Below are 17,765 nucleotides of genomic sequence, written 5' to 3'. Positions count from 1 at the left end.
CGGATTCAGAGACTTTTCTGTTTTCTTTTGTTTTGTTGATCGTAGGTTTAGCTTGGGGCATTTTCGGTGTCTCCTTCTTCTGTACTGGTTTGGGTACTTCTTTTTTCTTGTCGTCTACTTTGGAGGGGGTGGGCTTCTTTTTCTCCTGGACTTTTAGAGGAATCGTGCTCTGCTGAGCCGATTTCTGGCCTGTTTTCCTCTTCCTTGTAACTAATTTGAATTCGCTACATCCTTTGTAGCTTGCTGGATGGCCTTCTTCACCGCACAGAACGCATGTGGCATTTCTCTCCTCACCTTTTCTGGTAAGTTCGCAATCTTTTGTGCAATGATTGCCCAAACATTTGACGCATCTGTATGGAAAAGAGCACTTGTTTTGGGCATGTCCGTACCTCTGACATCTGAAGCATTGGCTTGGATTTTCTGCCCTTCTTTTTGATTCCACTACAATGCAGAGATTGTAGAGGCGTCTTATTTCGAAAATCTCCTTTCTCTGAGTTTTTACCAGGTATAAGGGTATAAACTTTTTGGTTTTATTGGATGTCATTCTGGACACCTCGGCGTCATGGATTCCTTGGACCTTTAGATCATTTTTTATTAAATCTAGGTCAGCATCTATTGGGAGATGTCTTATAACTGCATATATCTTTTTCTCTTCCTCCATCTGGTACGTGAAGTACTCCTTACCAATCTGGTCAAAATATTTTGTTATGTTCCTGTAGTCGTCCACAGTCGAGGCTACGATCCTGATCCCGTCTTTTACGACGGTTGCTCTGTTGTAGCTGAATTTCTTCAAGTAGAGAGCTTTTGAGATCTCTACCCAATCGGCTGTACCCATCGTCGTGATGGGTGGAATTTTATCTTTTTTAGGTAACTCCGTTGCTTTTTTTGCGGTCTCTTCGTCTGAAGATGAACTTCCTTTACGCGCGCGTTTTGTGGGCGGCGCGTTCTGGGTTTTAGCAACTTGAGTTGCAAAATTTCTCTTCTTCTCCGGTTCTGGAGCTACTTCCTGTTTGGAGGAATTTTTGGGGCCGCTACCGGCTTTGCAATTTCTGCAAATGTGGGGGATTTCTGTGCCGTATTCTGTTTTGCAATTTCAGCAAAACTAGGGGATTGAGGAGCTTTATTCTTGTTAACTTCCTCTCTCAAGAGGCGTATCTCCCCGACCAACTGAGACACGGTTTCAGTCAGTTTATTTATTTGAGCCTTCAACTGCCCATTCTCTTCTTTGAGCCTTACAAGCTCCTCTGCATCTCCATCGCTAAATTCTTCGGTGTCCGTAGCTTCCATGTAGGAGCTCTCATTGTCTGAGACCTCCGACATGGCTTTTTGTCCGTATTGAACTATAATATATGAGGTATTTCGGAATAATAATGAATATTGGAAATCCTTACTACTATGTTACTATTAAGCTATGTGGCTAAATTAAATATTTTCTATACTATCAGAAAAATAAATCGACTCACCAGTGATATCCGTGGAACCAGCGATCTTGGGATCTGGACTCGACACTGAATAAACTGAATTTGAACGAATTTCCGCTCAATAACACATACACTTATAGAACTTACAAAAAACTTCGGAAGTTTCGTAGACGGAATCATAAATTCCGCAGCTTCGCCAGTGTACACTTTCACCTCCGCTTTCACTTTTAAGGCACTGTGACACTTCGACTTTCTCGTCCGCTTTCTCTTTTATGACACTTCGACTTTCTCGTCCGCTTTCTCTTTTATAGCACTAGGAGCACTGTAGCACGTCTTCTCTTGTCAAGCGAATGACTCGGAATGTGTTACACATCTCAACCAGAGGATGGTGTATTTAAGCGAAACTAGGGGCCCTCCATGAGGGATATTTTTCAATCCGCATAATGACACGCCACCTGTCCCAGCAAGACTGAACCAAGCCTCACTTACTCTGTAGAAAATCACACCCATCCATGACTCTCAGACATACTTCTAATCTGCAGTCAACGAAAGTACAACTATTCGCCAAAGGACTGCAGGAGAATATAAGGGTACGCTCTCGGACCGAATTCAGTCAAGAAATAACGACTCTTGGCGAATAGTTGTACTTACGGTGACTGCAGATCACGTGGTATTGTTTGGGAGTCATGGATGGGAGTAGGATTCTACAGAGTAAATGAGGGTTGGCTCTGTCTTGGTGGGACAGGTGGCGCGTCGTGATGGGGATTGAAAAATATTCCCCCTTGCCAGGCCCTCAGTTTCGCTTAAAGACCTCTGGTTGAGACGTGCAACACTGCACTGTACTGATGAGGGACATTACTCCCGAAACCAGTCTACAAATTTGTGTTTATATGATCGCTGGGAATTCCTGCACTGATTCATGACTAGCTCGCTTTAATGAAACAACAATTCTTTGAATTGTCGTAGGTATCTATTTTAGATATCTCTAAGGTACTCGCAGCACCTGACGGCGGAATACTGTGTTCCATATCCGGGTCTATATTGTAATATTACCACGTTATATGGCAGCAGTCATAAGAAATTCCTCAGAGCACGAGGAGGCAATACAAAATATAAGCCAGTTTTTTTAATTTTTATTTTCCCAAGTCATGAATGATGTAAACGAATGAGACATACCATTATTTCTCGACTGCGTAGAGAAGACGTAGAGAAGAGTCGAAGACTTGCCATGAATTATTTATCAGTAAAATATTCTGAAAATCTCCCCTTCCATATTTCAGGAAGAACTTACGCCGCTAAGGTTATGCATGGACGTGGTGACCTCCGACCATTCATGTACAAAGAATATGAAATGATGAACGAACTGCATCACAGGAAACTGATCGGTCTGAGAGACGCCTACGAGACGGAAGATTCGATCACCTTGATACTTGAATTAGCCGCAGGTGGAGAATTGGTAAAGGATTATCTGCTGCGACAGGATTATTATACTGAGAGCGATATTGCTGGATTCATCAGGCAGATATTGGGCGGACTTCATTATATGCACGAGAGAGGATTTGGACATATGGGTTTGACCGTGAGTAAAACTAGAGTTTTCATTTTTCATCTGAAATGTAGTCGAAGAAAAATAAGAACTCCATTAAGAAATGGATCTGTTGCCAAAAAAAAATACAAGGGTGATTCAATCGTCTTTCGCCAGAAGAGCATTTTTTTCCACTTATCCTGAAGATCTCGGATATAAGATATTCGATCAAACTTCTGACAAAATTGTATTGTCATCGACCTTTGAAACGTTTGTGCAAATTTTCACGTTAAGGTCACTCATTTAATTGATGAAAAACGCGCTGAAATATTCCATTAGGTACATATTCTATATTCACTTTTATGAAAGCACTCCGTTGGCCATGGAAATGTGACACATTCAACACTGTATAGTTCGAAAATGTGAGGTTAGGACGCTTGTCAAAATATTTTGGAGTTTTAAATCATCGGTATGTTGTCCGTTCTACGTAAAAGTTACTTATCACAATGTGAATTTACGTCATAAAGTAAATGAATTGGAAAATCTGTGATGAACATAATAGTTGGGAAGCCCAAGACGAAAATTCGGGATTTACTCGAGTGTGTCAGATTAATGATATAACGGGAGTTACCTTGGACTCTGTAAAGTACCTCTACCAAAAATTAAACTTGTAAATAGGGGAATTGTCTACGTCAGAATAGTAAAAAAACGATCATTGCACAGGGTGGGCAAAATTCGTTGTCTACTGAGGGGACTATAGAAGCTAGAAGAAAACGGATGGCACATTCTCAGTTCTTTTTTCCTGACTAATCCAAATCTGAAAACAGAATCGGCCAATCATTTTTGTATTTCGAGTTATAAACAAAAATTGAGATTTTGATGATTCTGAAAAGTTCTCATAACTTTTTTGTCTCATACGTAGAATCTACTGACAAAAGATTTTTGTCCAATAGAAAAATAACAAATTCAATAAAAGTTTAGATTAAAAAAAATGAAAGTTCACCTAATGATTCGAAATGAAAAAAATATGTTGAGTTCATCAGTGGATTCTACGTAAAAAAGTGCCTGTAGAAGGTTTAAGTTTCAGATTTCAGATTTGTAACTTCCAAGACACAAAAGTTATGAGAACTTTACGAAATTGTAAAACTCCAGAACGAAGTATCGTAGGAGACTGCGGTTTTTACCATTCTTTGTTTCTCCGAGAAAAACCTCGGGAATGTGTCATCCGTTTCCTTCTAGCTGCTATAGTTCTCGAGATCCTCTCAGTAGACTACGAATTTTGCTCACCCTGTACATACTCGAGCGTTTCAGATTGAGATATATGTGGTAAATTACATGTTGAAAAGTATATATTCTCTCAGTCTGACAATTCACGCAGGACGAAATTTGTGGGAGGCGCCAAACTTCTCTTAGATTGAAGCTAATGATTCTAGAATAACGGAAAAAATATAATCTGACAGTTTCGGCAAGCCGAAATAAGAAAAATTGGCAATAAAGGACACAAAAATCAGTTTTTCTCAATTATCTCCTCTCCTGGGCTCCAAATTGTTTCCGCATATATAATAAAAGTTGTAGAGCGTAACATTTTCTACAAATTTTGTCCGAAGCAATTTTTTCTACGTTCGAACGTTTTTGACATATATGATGAATGTTAGGTAGTGATAACGGGACTGAGGACCAGGAAATTATCACTACCTAACACTTATTAGTAGGGCGTTAATAAATTGAAAGATATATGTACATTAGACTGGATTTCTGCATTAACCTTGGCCTTTCGCATATATGTGACTAAGCTCCTAGCCCTTATCGCCCTCTAACTCAAAAACGGTTGAGGGTATGTAAAATTGACACGAAAAAGTTGTATAGAATTTTATTATCTACAACTTTCATAATGAAGACAGAAACGATTAGAGGTACAGGAAGGGAGATATTTAAAAAAAAAGCCTTGTTAACATCTTCAAACTGTCAGATTAAGAAAACCCCCCTGATTAGTGTCATATTAATGCGTCATGACGTCTGCAACGCCGAGATTAACCATCTGTATAAAAATCTGACACACGCGAGTATGTACAATTAACGATTTTGTCTGCATTTTCAAATGACCGCTATGACCTTGCGCCACGTCCGAATTATCAGTCTCTTGAAAAGTGTCTTCCTTTGGGTCTAATTATATAATCTTTAAAAATCTAATATGCTTTAAAAAAAACATTTTACTACCATTTCCAACTCTTCAGCACGGTCAGCCCCACCACGCAAACTGTCCGATTAACATGAATTTATTATCAGAGAGACATAGGGCATATACAGTATCTTAATCTGACACGCTCAAGTATGTACACCTGACGATTTTTTTCACATCTTTGATAACCTGCAGTCGTTTTACCCACCGCTGAAAGTGCATACATGATAGAACCTTTTTTTCTTTCTGCCATCTTTTCGTCAAAATCCACTAGGTTTCCACGACGCTCTAGTAAATCCCGATTCAGCATCGTGGGCTACCCAATTATAATACAAGTTTATACCTACAAACTTATTGAAGGGATTCCTAATCTAGTTATTTCCAGCAAAAAACATGAGATCAGTTTTTAAATATATTCATTTTTGCTATGGAGGAAAATTGAATTATTGACACATAATATGCAGTTATTTAAGAAGAGTTAATGTTGGTTTTCTTCTTTAGTTAAAGTTTGAAGACGTTACATCAGTTGTTGAATTAAAAAAAAAAACAAACTGAAGATGAAATCAATCTGATGCAGTGGTAGGAAATGGGTATCTCTCAAAGGAATTAATGGATAATCAAAAGAATGTTGCAGGTCTTTTCTAAAAATAAAGTCCATAAATGCCACCACCTTTTTGGGTCTCCCAATAAAAGGAAATTCTTTGTTACCCTCCCCATTCACAATCTTTCTGATTGTGGAAACATTCAGCTTAAATATAAGTCTTTTAGGTTTAGATGAAACATTATATAAATTTACTCACATTAAATACGTTCTACACCGTCTGATGTATTGTAGATTTTTGAATAACAGTGTTATTATTTGGTTGAGCGTCCCTCAATTCTAAATTCTCTCTCTTCCTGATACTTTGTCTTCTCCCTTTTTCTACCACTTTTGGCATTATGGCAATATTAATTGATATTCGTTGTGGCAACGTCGTTATGACATTAACTACATTTCATGGGTATCAACCTTAGTCCCTTCTAGTTACAAAAACTAGAGAACTAAGAGAATTATTTCATGGCCAACCGAGTGCTTTTATCAAAGTGTATAGAGTACACATACAGGTCAAGTAAATAAAAGCTGGTTAAAAAATGTAATTCTGCAGAAGCCGAACTCTCACTTTCCCAATAATCAATCTGAAGGGAATATGAACACTAAGGAAACTTTCTCAGAGCATCCTATCAAAATACCGAATAATTGAAAATATTACTTTAAAAACTATAAAACATGCAAGTAGCAATATTCATCGAAAACAACGAATAAATATGATTTTTATTTATACTTTCTAGCTTGGTGATCTCTTGATATCCCATCCTGGAGGCGACGATCTGAAAATTTGCGACTTTGGCCTCACAAGAAGAATCAACATGGCCCGACTTTACAATCTCAAATTCGGAATGCCAGAATACGTGAGTCCAGAGTGTGTTAATGGAGAAGGAGTTAGTATGGCTCATGACATGTGGAGTTTGGGAATTATAACTTACATTTTACTATCCGGAAGATCACCATTTAGAGGTAATTTTAAAACTCGTAATCTCCTAATTCTTCCCATTTTTTTCTTTCCTTAGACTCTTAGGCCAGGCGCAAATAGAATCGCAGGTTAGTGAGGTAACTCAGCGTGAGTTCTTGTGAAACATAGAAAAGAACCAAACCGCGCAAATAAAGCGTGACAGTGACTTATCAGATAGTACGCCAGGAAAAAGCTGCGTCACCCTGCGTCTCCCCGCCAATCTGCGTTTCTATTTGCGACCAATTTCAAATAATGATTATTGCGGATATTGAGCAACTGATCATGTGAAAATAAAATTGCTCTCCCCAACGGGCTTAAGAAGAATCCTTGCGATTATCCACTGGTCTGGTAGCAGATAGGGGGTTCCAAAGGGAAGGAAAACAGGGAACTATCTTTCCTTCTGTACCGGCTTCGTGGTTATCACCTCGGTGATATAAAAGGCACAAGACACTTCATTCAAAGTTGCTCAATATCACTCTGGTATAACTAATAGATGATTTCACTAGAGATCACAAATGGTGCGATAAATGCGGTGATATTACAGAGGATTGCTCTGGGTTTTAAAGAAAAACTTTAGGCGCGTCCGACGATGATATTGTTATTGTCATCGTGATTGACAGACGGAGAGTTTTGTTTCCTGTCCGTAAAGTGTCGCTCACAACTTGGTCAAAAAACACCTGACAAACCTGACAAACTTGACAATTCACGCTCGGACACTTAGTGTGTTCTAAATTTTATTTTTCCTTTAATATTTTAATAATCGTTTCACCGGATTGGTGTTCCTTCTCATTGAACTTTAATCGGAAGAATCAGTGGATGAAGAAACCCGTAGGCAATTTCTTCAAACTGATAGCTGGATATGTTGCCTTCTCGTCAAGTTTGAAGCAGAAAATTTCTACAAAAATGTGTTCATTCTGATCTTTTACTGCTACTAGTTATATCTTTAATTTATCTTATCTCCTATAATAATTTAAATTTTTGTACTATTTTAAAGCTATGCCGATTTTTTGTTTCTGAACATTTCTCCATTGTCGTGATTATTTTTTCTGCAAATACTCCTTCATTATTTTTATCGTTCCATGGGAAACTCAGTTTATGCAACAACTAATTTTTAAATTCTACAGAGATAATTTCTATGTTAGGACGCCAAATTGGGGCTTCCTTGCGAATTGGTCTAATCGTTATCGAATAATCATAACAAATGGTTCAATAAGGGGCATATTTTAGTTTTGAGAGATAACTTCATCAAGCAGTTTATGACTCATCCTTATTGAACCAGGTATGCGTTATTACCTCGATGTATTAACAGCACGAAAAGTAGTCTCTTCGAGGATGAGTACATATCTAGATGAAATTCTAGGCTGAAAATAATATCAATAGAAAAAGGAAACAAATGATACCCTGGATACTGCTAGCGACAATACTATAAGGCAGGGCGCAAATTGAATCGCAGGTTGATGAGGTGACACAGCTTTTTTCTGCGCTGCACTTAGTTCTGCATCAAGTCATCATCGCGCTCTATTTGCGCGGTCTTGTTCTTTTCTATATTTTACAAAGACTCACGCTGCGTGACCCTATGTCACCTCGCCAACCTGCGTTTCTATTTGCGCCTGGCCTTAGGCTAGGCGCAAATAGAAAAAGCTGCGTCACCCTGCGTCACCTCACCAACATGCGTTTCTATTTGCGCCGGGCCTCACGTTTTATTTGCGAACGCCGGCTGTGGTCCATATCACATTAATTCAGTACCCACAAGGCTAATGCTCGTCACCCCTTCTGTAGAGATTAGTCATGGACTTCTTCAGAGGCAAAGATTCCAGTTATGAATCAGGGGCAATAAGCAATAGGCAAATAAAGATTAGTTACCGCATGCGAAAAGCCCTAAAGCCCCCTGACCCGTTTCCCAGGGCCACAGCTGACATGTGGGCATGGCGATTATCACCAATGCGACTTTGGTACCGCAACAACACATCTTGGTCAGCGGTCACAACACCTATAGCACCTCTAGTACATTTATCGAAATTCTTAAACCAAAAGCATCGAGTTTAAAAATTTCAAAATAGCTCAAAAAAGCCACGTAATCATCATAGCAGACTTAACCGTTGTGGATTTCATGGGAGTTAAAATCATTGTTTGAAGCTTTTCATCCTATGAGTAAGATTTTGATCTGAATCGTTATCACCATCTTTCTTCCTCAAGGTGCGAATGACAGAGAAACCTTGACCAATATAAAAAGTGGAAAATGGGTATTCGAAGAAGAATGGTGGATAAACATCAGTTCAGAGGCCAGAGATTTCATAACGAGACTCTTGACATACAGATGGGAAGAAAGGATGGACGTTTATAAGGCCTTGAAACATCCCTGGTTGGAAAGGGCAGATAAGACCTACTCAGACGAGTTCAGAATTAGTTCCAGATATCTTAGGGAGTACTGGTCCCTGTATAGGTGAGTTTTGAATTAAATTGCTGATATATTCAATAATAATAATGATTTATTTCTTTCGTACTGAATGAAGGTGTCTATGTAGGTAACTTAAATCAGATAGATCAGTTTAAGCGATAGTTCTTCCTTCGTTTGCAATCAGTTCCTCCATACACAACACGAAAGTAACAATTAACTACTATTCTGATCGCTGAAATTAGTCGAAAAACACCAAAACGACTCATTAATAACCTCGAGTAAACGTCTTCATAGCTATGATAAAAGCGAGCGCATTCTTTCCAGTATTCAGTGAATGCATATGTTCTGATTGCTAAATTAGTTTCAGTTGAATGGACGAGTTCAGGAACGTTTGCCAACCTTGTAAATAATAGAAAAAACTCTTTCAATGGAAATGAATTTTTTTCAAATTATATTTGTATCTTTCGGTTGCTTTCATCATTTTACAATCCTTGGAATGTCCCCGACTCTCTAATCCAAGCGATATAAAAGAAAATTCATAATGAATTTTCAACGTGAATTTTGACATTATTCAGGCGTTTTTTTCGTGTTTCGTGCATTATATTTATGGTTTCATCAACAGACTAATAATTTATCAATTATTAGACTATGGTTTCATCTATGGAGAGTAGAGAGAGCAGAACTATCGCCGTACTAAAAATGTGTCCCCGAAAACGGGGAACGTAGGATAGGTGTCGCTGCGATTGCTGCGTGTATTGATAAGGGGGGGGGGATTCAAGCGTCAAATTTAATAATTGTAATGAACAGCCTTCATTTCATTGTAGGTTATGTGTCATCGTGGTTTTTCTGATGATTTTTCAAATACCTTTCTTCAAATCTATATATATATATATATATATATATATACTATATAATTCAAAGAACTCATATTTAATATATTAAATATGAGTTCTTTGAATATTTAATATATTAAATATGAGTTCTTTGAATTATATGCAATAAAATACAAGTCAAATTATAGAGGGGACTATGTTATGAGCTTTATTCATTCATAATAAATGACGAAATCAATGAAATTCAAAAGAAATCACTGATCAAAAAAATTGTACCTACTTTTGTTTAACATTGTTTATTGAAAAAAAGTATGTTAGTTGGTTTACCGTAATCTTCAAAATTATATAAATTTTCAGTGAGGAGTAGTACACATCGAGACAAAAAAAGGTAGCAATCTCAGATTTATCACTTAGGTATTAGAGTAGATTCTGTTTCCAATACTCAGTTGAGAACCGATATCTTATATCTTATCTTAATATATATAATTCTTCTGTTCGTGGCTTTGTCACACAACTCCTCCTAAACGGCTGGGCCGATTTTGATGAAATTTTTTGTGTATATTTCAGTGAACTCGAGGATGGTTTAGAATCACAATTTAGTCCACTGGAAAATATTTTTCTTGGAAATTTTATACTTTAAAGGGGAAAATTTTATATTTTTGTTAGTTAATTCAAAAACTACTGGACCGATTTCAGAAATTTTTTCACTCTCAGAATGCTTCATCATTCCCGAGTGGCATATGCTATATTTTTCACTGAAAAAAATTCAGACATCTACAAAAATTCCAAAAATGTACGAAAATTTGCAATTTTCAAGCTATTGTTGCGTACGCTGCGAAAACCTGATGACTTACATTGATACAATTAATGACAAAAATGTGGCTCTTCAACAGTTCTACAAAAAAGTCCGCGAGAGCATATGTCTATCTCTCAAGGTTAACTGAAAAAAACCCTTTAAATGTAATAAAATTTTTACCAAAATATTGCCTTATTTCAGAGGATGTTTTTATGAATACGGTATCGATCCTGATTCAAATAAATAAGCTATTCATCACAATTATTTAATAAAGAACAAAATTGCCCTTTACATAATTTGATTTAGATGAATACTTTAGAAGATATCGTAGGTTGAAGATAAAGCCGTATCCCGCATCAAATAATGATGCTGCCGTAGTAGACGTCAGTGAGAAACCGGCTACAGACTAGGGCTCAGAATTTTCGGGATGAGTCAATTCGAATATTCGTTTCATGCTTTTTTCGAATATTCGAATTTATTCGAATTTTCGAATTATTCAAATCTTCTTAATCTTCTTAATCTTATCTTATCTTAATATATATAATTTTTCTGTTCGTGGCTTTGTCACACAACTCCTAAACGGCTGGGCCGATTTTGATGAAATTTTTTGTGTATATTCCAATGAATTCGAGGATGGTTTAGAATCACAATTTAGTCCACTGGAAAATATTTTTCTTGGAAATTTTATACTTTAAAGGGGAAAAATTAATTTTTTGTTAGTTAATTCAAAAACTACTGGACCGATTTCAGTAATTTTTTCACTCTCAGAATGCTTTATCATTCTCGGGTGGCATATGCTATATTTTTCACTGAAAAAAATTCAGACATCTACAAAAATTCCTAATATGTAAGAAAATTTGCAATTTTCAAGCTTTTGTTGCGTACGCTGCGAAAACCATATGACTAACATTGATAAAATGTATGACAAAAATGTGGCTCTTCAACAGTTCTACAAAAAAGTCCGCGAGAGCATATGTCTATCTCTCAAGGTTAACTGAAAAAAACCCTCTGAATGTAATAAAAATTTTACCAAAATATTGCCTTATTTCAGAGGAGGTTTTTATGAATACGGTATCGATCCTGATTCAAATAAATAAGCTATTCATCACAATTATTTAATAAAGACGTCAGTGGGAAACCGGCTACAGACTAGGGCTCGGAATTTTCGGGATGAGTCAATTCGAATATTCGTTTCATGCTTTTTTCGAATATTCGAATTTATTCGAATTTTCGAATTATTCAAATTATTCTAATATTATTCGAATTTAGTAGAGCCCTCTACACAAATACCCGCTTCCCGTACGGAAAGATATCAGTTTTTTTGTTGTCTAATATCGCATCGCATTGATTTCCTATTTTATTGAAAAAAAGTGGAGAGATAGAGGACCTAATATAATATTTGGGGTGTTTTATCCTTTTTTCATGAAGCTGTTTAGCTGTGAGGTGTACGTGATAATAGTTCTCTTTAGGGCAGTCCAACGATTTGTCACGGTTAGCTGATTGCCTGCTGAGCCTTGTGGACCGACGTAAACAAACCGATTTCTAAGTCTTCACAGAGGCTTGGAATCAATACCATCGCAGATATTTTATTGATTTTCAAACGATATAGGCATATTTTAGTTGTTTTGTGTGGTAGATTACGAGTGTGAATTCCTATTATCCTTTGTTTTGCGACCTGCACGTCCCCAGCGGCCATATTTAATTGTTTTGTTGGAGTGGCCTATTGTGCCCCAATGTTAACTGGTACAAATTGAAGGTTTTTCCATACTTCGGCATTTCTTCTTCAAACGAATCTTGGGTCTGTTCTGAAATCTGCATTCGTTTTATTGCTCTTTGTTTGCACATTTCACTAAATACAAACGTGCGTCGCCGTCGGGCTAGCGGCCAAATTGCCGATATTTGGACATAAATATGTTATACTCTGTTCAAATATAAGAGAATGCAAACAAACAAACCAAATCGGTTTATTTTGCTTAAACCTGATATTTTATTGGTCAAACGGTCTTATTTACTACTGGGAACTACCCTCGATTGGCCTTACTGCGCGACTTTGTTGTGATGTCTCTTATATTTGAACAGTATTTTGATAGTAGGCCGTGTGAGAGGGTGAGCTGCGAACGGATTCAGAAAAATTTAGTGTTATCATTGTGTTTGGATAAGTGACATTCTAATTGTGAAAGTGTTAAAGTTTTTGAAGTATACGTAAAAAACTATACGTTTTGCGAACTAAGTGTGATATCACAGTGAGTATTTTACATGATTTTTTATCAATTTTACTCGCAAGATAATCAATAAATATTCGAACATACTAATTTATTCATTCAATGATTTCATAATACTTATTTTCAATCGTTTTTATTTCAAATATTGACTATTCGAAAATAATAGGGAGTGATGATCAAAAATTAAATTATGCATTATTCATAAAATGTGGTACAGAAAAACTTTTCAGACCTGTTACTAAAATCAAATTTCATCTCAATCCAGTTTCTCAATTCAGTTGTATACCTTTTTTACATAAGTTATGTACTTTCTTACAGTACCTACGTTTTCATCTCAATTCAGTTTTATACCTTTTTTACATAAGTTATGTCTTTTCTTACAGTACCTACGTTATATTCACCGAAAAATGCCACGTCTTCGTGGAAGATCCAGAAATATTGAGTCTTTTTATGTAAATAAAAATGTACATACCTTTTTCAATGTAATTAAATTATTTGTATATTTTGTATGTACTTTAATTTCGCCTAATATATCTCCTACTTGAAAAAATACCAATGGTTAGTTAATACAACTTTATGTATCTCTGAGGCGAAACAAAGTTCGCCGGGCCAGCTAGTAAACCATATATAATATGTTATGCCAACAAAATTCTTCAAGAATATCCACTTCTGAACCATGTAGTTTTATTGGTTGGATATTCTTATTCAGAAGAGTCAATAATGGTCGCATTTAACGGACGAAACAGTTGCACAACTGTTCCAAACGCTAGCGGAAACGTTCGGTGACATATGCGCTACATTCTCAACACGTTCTGGAGCAGACGCCACTTTTGGGAGCGGATTTGATTTGTGCTAGGTAGCGGTAGCAGAAAGGAGCGAAAGTTGGAAATTGATGGTAAGAAATATATAAGGATGTTTAATAAATTAAAGGAAATATACTAGAGCAACAAAGTAATTCGTCAAAATTCTAGGTTATGTTCTTCACAAAAAAAAATCTGACTTAACCAGCACAAGGTTAATGAAACTTAAAAAATCCGTTTGTTTACGTCTTTCCTACAGACTTCTCAACCAATCAGCTGATCGTGACAGCTCGTCGGACTGCCTTATCCTATCTCGGCTTGACAGCGAACGTTCAACGTGTTCCCGACCGCTATCGCTACCGATGCCGATGGGTAGCAGAAGCACTTTGCGCTCCGTCCGCTGAATGCGACCAATTTCTCACGAGGGATGATAATTTCGATTTCGTTTATAATAAATCCATCATCTTTTTTGATATCTTCATCGCAAAAGTGCTCTTGACACACAAATTGATTCGGAGTCGATTCTTGAGTTGAGGTTTTTCCAATTTTGTCTCAAAAATGTTCTCGGAAATTTTATCTCTTCTCCTTTTCTTTCCGATGCCAAAAGCCAAAACACTTTCACACTAGCGAACACAGATTACAGATGTAATCTGTGCTAGCCACAGATTACAGAGTGGTGCTAGCGCACGCTAGTGAACTCGTCCATTACGTAAGTGCCATGAGTTGAATCAGTTCGAAAGAACACTACTAATATACAGGGAGATCCAACGAAAACTTTACACCTCGATTTCTCGACTTCAAAATGAAAATGTGAAAAATCGCTCGGACCTGTCAATTTTTGATTCGAGGCGGGGAACAACTTTTCCGCTCTTTTGATTTGAATATAGATGAGGAGTGTTGCGATAACTTATTATGAAGATCGTTTAACGAGTACCTACTATTGGACCCTAAAATTTCGCTTCGAAATATCCATCGATAATGAAATAACAGCGAAAGTAATGAAAGAGTCAATGTGGAATTTATCTCGAGAATATTATTCGTATCCGACCCATTTCAAAGGTATTTAGTATTTATGTTGTTAATTTTTTTTACCTCAGTCTATCGTGAATTTTTAAGAACGTTACAAGTGTGTCAAAGCGATTGTAAATTTTTAGTGGAATCAAAATGGTGTATTCCGTAGAAAAAAGTTTGGAAACGATAAAATTATTTTTTCGAAATAACGACTCTGCGCGAACAACAGCGGCATTAATTAACGAACGACAACCAGGAAAAAATGTATCTGTTGCTTACGTTGTGCAACTGACTGCGAAATTTGACGCTACTGGTTCAATGGAAAACAAAAAAGGGGTGCATGAAAGAGACGAAGCGAGGGACGCCGCTGTCTTAGGCCATGTAGCAATGGATCCCACCTTAAGTATTAAATTGTCCGATGTATTTGGAGTTTCACTCTTATTCTTAAATTGTCAGATTTTATCAGCCCATGTTAGATTTCAAGGTCAGAATCACAAAGTGATCATTTAACATGAGACGTTCTGATGTTATATAGGACTGGAGGAATTGAAATTTACTGAAATTCTGATCATCTAACTCATGCTCTGAATGCAAAATGTATGCCGCTCATCATGAAAAATGTGCAAGCAATCCTTCTGGTCTGGTTATCACCAAGTATTTCTCTCGCAGCTATAATCACCTTCATTCAAGTTTCAGTACTGTACACACTGAAGGTGGCTGCAATCATTGGATCTGATTAGTTAAAAAATCCGATCATCTAAACTGGTTACTTCAATGTTAATTTTACTTCAGAAGAAGAAGCCACTCATTGGATTCTCAAAACTAACACTGAATTCGACAATAAATATCGTTAACAGGGAATACTTCTCTCAAAGTTGTTCAATATCAGTCTGGTTTAATTCATAGATGATTTCAATAAAGATGACAAATGGTGCGATAAATGCTGTGATAGGATTACTTTAGTTTTTACGAGGAGAACTATCGGCGCGTCCGACGATGAAATTGTTTTTATTGTAATTGAGAGTCGGACAGTTTGTTTTCTGTTCGCGAGGCGTCACCACCAACTGGGACAAAATCCGCCTGACAAACCCGAGTCAGACAACCTAGCATATTCACGATGTAACAAACGGCAAGATACGGAACTCCAACTGATGCTGTTTTCTCAGGTTTTCTTGATCAATTTAAATATGAAGTTTTCATATCCTTGTTCAGTTTCCGAAAACCTATAACGTCTTTCTTGGAAAATCATGATGTAGGAAATTGAATAATTTTGAAACTTATGAAGGTATAACTACGCCAAGGGAGAAACTAGAGGATATTTCACAAGATATCTGCCATTTCAATAACACAGGCCAACAAAATGAAAAAAAAAATTTGGTGCCGGAAATCTAACATCTGATTTTAGATTTTTTTAATGTGCTGATTCCAAAAATGCCACCAGATTTTTTCTATCAGCTCTAGTTTCTGAGATACACGTTACAGGTTAAATGGTATATTTTTTTCTGATAAAGGACAACAAATAAAGAGATAAATATGTACTTAATCGTCAAAATAGAAATTTCCCAGAATCTAATTAGCCAAATGGATACCTGGAAATCCTGGAATTGTCCCTGACCCAATGTTCCTATACTAGGAACTACTCAATACAGTGCTCTTAACTCGGCTCTTAATTACTTTTATGCCTGTAATTGCCTACGACTCGATCCTTGGCCTGCTTGGCTGTACTTGATTTAGTATATTACTGAGTTTTCCCAAGTAAAGTTGTGCTATCATTTTGTGTAAATTTTGGTCGTTTTGTAGTATCAAGACACTAAACTGAAACAATGGCATCCACAAGCAGACGTACCTGTGTAAATCATCCCGATGTTTTTTGTTATGTGTGTGGTGAATACACTTTGAAAGAGAGCAGAAAAACGATTTCTGACTTTGTGAAAAGAGCTTATCTTGCCTATTTTGGCGTGCATTTAGGAGATCAAGATAAATCTTGGGCCCCACATTTCATATGTAAGACATGAAGGAAGAATATGAAACAATAGCATTAGTTTTGAGAAAAATTGAATACGAACATCATCAGTGGTCAATTTGTGTTGATTCAAAAATGATTAACTTCCTCCTTGGACAGCAGAGTGGTTATACAAAATATCCTTGTTTTTTGTGCCTTTGGGACAGCAGAGCTAAAAATGAGCACTGGGTTAACAAAAATTGGCCTTCAAGAGATGTCATGATTCAAGGAATACAAAACGTGATCAACGAACCTTTGGTTTCAAGAGAAAAAATCTCACTTCCGCCCTTGCATATCAAGCTAGGCCTAATGAAGCAATTTGTGAAGGCTTTAAATCGAGATGGAAATTGTTTTGGGTATTTGTCACGTAAATTTCCTGACATTAGCACGGAAAAACTAAAAGCTGGTATATTTGATGGTCCAAATAAGGCAATTTGTTAAAGATCCACAACTCACCACATCAATGAACGAGACTGAATCTAACGCTTGGAGTTCATTTGTTCAAGTAGTACAAAATTTTCTTGGCAATCATAAAGCAGAGAATTACGTAGAATTAGTGGAAACTATGCTTTCAAATTTTAATATTCTCGGCTGTAACATGAGTATAAAAGTTCACTACCTCCACAGCCACCTAGATCGTTTTCCAGAAAACTTAGGTGATTGTAGTGAAGAACAGGGGGAAAGATTCCATCAGGATATTAAAACTATGGAAGATCGTTATCAAGGACGATGGGGTAGCCACATGATGGCGGACTACTGCTGGAGCCTTCAGCGAGACTGCCCTAGTAAACTCCATTCTAGAAAATCGTATAAAAGAAAATTTTTATGTGATTAGTGACTAATGTAATTATTATGTAAATTAAGTTTTTGCAATAAATACTTAAATCCATGTGTCTTTGTTTTTTTAACTGTCAATAGTAATATTATATATTATAACAGTTATAACGTGAATTATATACACAATTTTTTTTTTAAATCTCAAAAACTAGATCTGATAGACAAAATCTGAGAACTTTTTTACATTCTGC

The 17,765-nt window shown here is 36.7% G+C and overlaps 1 protein-coding gene across 9 annotated transcripts in view; it reads left to right on the top strand.

Annotated features, from left to right (window-relative positions):
- LOC123316690 (obscurin) overlaps positions 1-17,765 on the top strand; it is a 217,089-nt gene that overhangs the window by 171,497 nt on the left and 27,827 nt on the right. For all 9 annotated transcript variants that reach the window (XM_044902926.1, XM_044902909.1, XM_044902918.1 and 6 more), the window contains 3 exons: positions 2,702-3,000; positions 6,455-6,680; positions 8,872-9,118. In XM_044902926.1, coding sequence (XP_044758861.1) covers positions 2,702-3,000; positions 6,455-6,680; positions 8,872-9,118 — 772 coding nt within the window. The remainder of the gene's footprint in view (positions 1-2,701; positions 3,001-6,454; positions 6,681-8,871; positions 9,119-17,765) is intronic.

This window comes from Coccinella septempunctata, chromosome 1, assembly GCF_907165205.1.
Source record: "Coccinella septempunctata chromosome 1, icCocSept1.1, whole genome shotgun sequence".
Classification (NCBI taxonomy): Eukaryota; Metazoa; Arthropoda; class Insecta; order Coleoptera; family Coccinellidae; genus Coccinella; species Coccinella septempunctata.
The sequence above is the reverse complement of the archived record's forward strand: the minus strand, read 5'-3'. Positions and strand labels throughout refer to the sequence as shown.